Raw genomic sequence first — 4,623 nt, 5'->3', positions numbered from 1 at the left:
CGTACGTGTCACAGATGACAACTACGTGGCCGATAGTCCGTCAGCAATAGTATTTCCTGAGAACGAACAAGTTTTCAGTAGCTCATCGATGGACGGAAGTGTCCTCGAAGAGAAGACTCGGATAAAACGTTTTACGTCCCAATCTAGGGCCATAGGTTCTGGACCTCCGTTTTCTTGTAGTCTCGGAGGATGATAAGCTCCAGAGTGGACAAAAGTCTGTTTAAGACTGAAGTTCTCCTGTTCCGCTATAGAGATCGCTTTGTTGAGCGACTCTAATTCAAGCCGGAACAGATGGGTCTGAACAGGACCGTCTTCAAGACATTTAATAAACCCAGTTACCTGTGTTTGTTCATCTATTGGATGACTAACCATTCAACTTACAACGTATCCTGTAGATCACGCTTGCCCTGCTTCAAATCCAGGAGCTCGGCTCTACCCTGAATTTGGCACGTGGCGGCTCAAATATTTGTCTGTGTCGGGTCTTAAAGACCTCATACGACTCAAAAACTAATGGGTATTAAAAACTAATGGGTCGTGAAGCTTGAGCCCCAAGGCCTAAGATTTGGCACGTCCGGCTAAGGTGGACATGCCAAACTTCACTTTCGTCGCATCATCACTGATACGACGAGCTTATATGGCATCGTTTAATCGACGATCCATCTCAAAAGGGAGTCGCCTTCGACTGCCTTAAACTTAGAGATTTCTATCTTTAAGCTTTCGGGTTGACGCGGAAGCTTCGGCCCATTAGCAGTAGGTAAATGCTGCTGTCTCAATAGCTCCAATTGTTGGGCACCCTGTTCTCTCAACACATATGTGTGTTGTGAGCCTTGCTGGTAAAGCAAGGCTACTTTTTTTTGGGCCCCGTCGAGTTCGTGTTGAATGAAATCGGCTATGGCCGCATGCCGTTCATCTCTGCTCAGAGTGTACGGCATAGCGCCAACGGCTGGCCTGCCTACGACCGAACTCATTCGTTCGATCGCTCTGCATTCAATGTCACTCAAATGAGTAAACCCTCCACGCGTGGCGTAATAGCCTTCTTGAGGTTCTAAAAAGCTCCCTTTTTCTTCATCCATCATGTCCATTTTGGATGAAATGTGCGTAGGCCGTTGAACGGACTGCGAAGTGCTACCAGGTGTAACGGGGGGGGCACCCTTCACTAGTACTGATCAGTACCAGCTAACCTTGCACTGATTATAGTGTAGGTTAGGTGCCTCAAAACTTCACGCTCACAAGGGTAAGAGGAAGGTTTCTGAGTAGCTAAAGGGCTTTAGCTACCAAAGGTAATTCAAAGATTTAAATATACATTCAGTTTTTCTTTTCCCTCAGGGAAAAGTAAAACTGTATTATTATATTTAGTTTTCTACGTAACGATCTTCTATCTACTACCGAACTTATCATATTAATATCGAACAAAGTGTGGATCATCCTTGGGCACTCACAATCGTGTCTTGAAACGATTAAGGGGATGATTTAGACTTAAATCAACCATTCAATAGGCTAATGTCCTATTGCATCAAAAATACCAAATTTGGCATTATTGGAACTATTTAAGTCAAAATTAATAAAAGTAATAATTTTGTATTTCTTTGTTTTTTTTCCTCTTATAGGAAATAATTATTGCTATATCTCTTTTGGGAAATAATACTATGCAACGGGACACCCCGTTACAGCCAGCGGGTGGCCGAGTAGAAAACAGCTTGGTTGTGACGAAGGCTGCTATTGCTAAGTTCTGTCAGATATATAATATTATTATCTACACAAGTTTTATTTATTGAATCCTCTGATATTGCATGCTTTAATTATTAAAGGAAATGATATTGGCTTTTCTAGTCCGCTTGCTTGCAAATAATATAGCGCGCTGTTAGATTCCATAAGCCTTTCTTAAAGACGAAAGCATCCCACACAGCCAGCAACTTAGAATTAGTGCGCAAGGCTACAATGTGATTGATATCATGTTTAAGTGCAATCATCAGCTCTTTGCATTGCCTGAGACGCATTTGCCCTTATGTCGAAAAAAAATTCAAGGAAAAAAATTAAGAAAGTAGAGGCCGGTGCCCCCAACATCCTTGGCGATCATAAGCTATTAGTCTGGACAAGATTTGCCTTCGTATCCAATGTTGCTGAATTGTTTGCTACCTCTGGCGGGCCGTAGTTGAGGAGCGGTCTTTACTCTTTAGCAGAGATCCTCTTGGCTTCGGTATGGATGACATGCTCAACATATCACCCTTAGGTTGAAATGACAACAGTGAAGCTGATTTTGTCAAGCGTTTACTTGATGCCGCGGGCGCGTGAACGGATGGCCGAGAACGGACTAATGATTCTGAAGGCTTAGAGACACTGCCTAAGATTCCTGTGGACTTTTCCTCAGCTAGACATGAAGGTGCTGCAGGTTTAGAAACTGGAACAACTGATTGATTTTGCGATGGCGTTAAGAGCTTTTCACCGAGCTCAGTGAAATTTTCGTTACAAGCATACTGGTCTTGGCTCGGACGGCTTTTCAATAGATATCTAGAAGAAGATGACTTATTATTTGTTTGACAGTACCTGTGTCGAGTAAGCGGGTATTTGAACGAGCATGTCAAATCATAATTTCCATCATCGCCAAAAAGTTGCGATTCCAGAATTTCGTCAGGTGCAGCATTGTCCATAATCAATTTGTACGTGTCATTCCATTTATCACGTGAAAATAGCTGCGAAGACTCTGTTGCAGCTATATCTTGGAACCATTCATCGGAGAGAGGATCACTGCCGACCAGAACTTCAAGGACGAGATCCGCGTCGTCAGCAATAAATAGTGCCTGAGATAAATTATCTTCCGCTGAACTGAGTGCTTGTTTCTGCTCGCAATACTTAATAACACCAAAGTTTTTAAGAATTGACACTGCGTAGTTAGCCCATTCAATTTTCGAAATCCCATTAAATTTAAAAGACTTAGAATTGTCATCACAACTCTCCTTTTTGTCTCTAAAATGGAAATTACCGCAATCAAATGCTTCTTCCACATTTTCGACTGTTAAATCCACTATTAATTCGTCGACAGGATCGAATACATCGTCCTGGCTACCTAGAACCGCAATGTTCTCGGCTTCACTCTCTAAAATTGATTCTAATTCAAACTCGGCGCAGGAAATGATGTCATACAATTGAATAAAGCGATCAATTTCCAATACTTTATCTTTTTCCGCATCCGGGCTTTCGGATTCGAACAAAAACATCCCATCAAACGTTTTGCCAGTGTCAACACAAGCACCACTATGATCGGCTGCGGTTTTAACAATTTTTTTGTTAGGCAACATAAGCAATATATTGTGCCGTGACTGGTCATAAAACATGTGTTTGGCATCCACTTTTTCATCAGTTCGTACGCACGATGCGTCTAGGTCTTCATAGTGAGTCGGAGCACCTTCTTCAGCTGGCTTTCCGTTAGACGTGTCCTGCAACCCATCATTTTTATAAAGACTATCCACTTCAGCATTTCTGCCCCCGGCATCAAGATGAAGTGAATATTGAGTAGCATAAGCGATAGACTCATCGCTGTCCAAATTTTTATCATTTACTGCATCAGCTTCATTTTCTTTGCCCAAAACACTGATAAAAATCTTATCAATAGTTTCACAGAACTCCAAGCTCACCTTGGTCGCCTGTTCTAGCACCTCTGCTCGCAACATGATCCATGCACGACCGGAATCTTTTTCGACGGACTGCGGCCAATCTCCACGCCGCAAGGTAATGATAATCGTCTTTCCATGGTAAAGATATTCCACAAGCTGTGCTGTCTCTAATGATGATTCTCGTATTGCAATTTGCGATTCCTGAAGTACTGTATCACATATCCTATAGACTGTGTGTGAGCCTACGCACAAAATACGACAAAAAATCAATATCAATATAACATCCAGCGGGATACTAACTCCGACAACACGTACTAGAGCACTTTTCATGCTTGCGCTTCGAAAACATGATTTTGGTTCCCTTTTTTTCGATCTTTACACATTCAAATGCTGGATGGAATGCGCGAGCCCGTGTTTCAGAATTATTAACTTCACAATAAAGAAAATTCACACTTCCGACTGGTCCAATACATTGCGTCGTTTCCTTTTGTCCGCTATTGTTCAAATCGGACACCTTCGCCACTTCACAGCAGCTGCAAAACCTTGACAATTCCGATGAATATAAGAGTGCTGTACCGTCGGGGAGTGAGACAAAGAATCCTGCTTCCGTTTTGTCTGTCATTGCGTCCTGATAAACCACGTGTAGCCATAAGTTAGGTCCAGCATCGGCACAATTGCTTAGTAGAAGAAGCGTTGGATGAAAAGAAGTAGCTGATCCGTCTTGAAATATACTGGTGTGCTTGATGGCAAGGCTTACAGTTGCCTGGAGAATGTGCAGCTCTTTTGGCGTTAACATGCCAGTCACAATACCAACACATACTGATTTTTTAATGATGACAACCGGTATCCACGTGTAAGTTACCAATTTGATAATTCTTTTGGGAATCGTTAAGGTCATCTAGATGGGTAAAATACAAATTACATTTTGTCCTCTGCGTTCAATTAAGACGACAAAACAAGTAAGCATGTTACTGCTAATTCTTTTTGCATAACACGTGGATGGATAAATATC

The 4,623-nt window shown here is 42.1% G+C and overlaps 1 protein-coding gene across 1 annotated transcript; it reads right to left on the bottom strand.

Moving 5' to 3' along the window:
- Positions 1-1,759: 1,759 nt before the first annotated feature.
- On the bottom strand, positions 1,760-4,407 carry CCR75_008873 (uncharacterized protein; the record flags this gene model as incomplete). The annotated part of the gene is made up of 2 exons (XM_067966920.1): positions 1,760-3,853; positions 3,927-4,407. 2 exons carry the CDS (start codon positions 4,405-4,407, stop codon positions 2,133-2,135), a joined length of 2,202 nt encoding a protein of 733 aa, XP_067820217.1. The 3' UTR covers positions 1,760-2,132.
- Between the last annotated feature and the right edge of the window lie 216 nt (positions 4,408-4,623).

This window comes from Bremia lactucae, linkage group LG1 (genome assembly GCF_004359215.1).
Source record: "Bremia lactucae strain SF5 linkage group LG1, whole genome shotgun sequence".
NCBI lineage: Eukaryota > Oomycota > Peronosporomycetes > Peronosporales > Peronosporaceae > Bremia > Bremia lactucae.
Note: the sequence above shows the minus strand (reverse complement) of the source record. Positions and strands in the feature narration are given on the sequence as shown.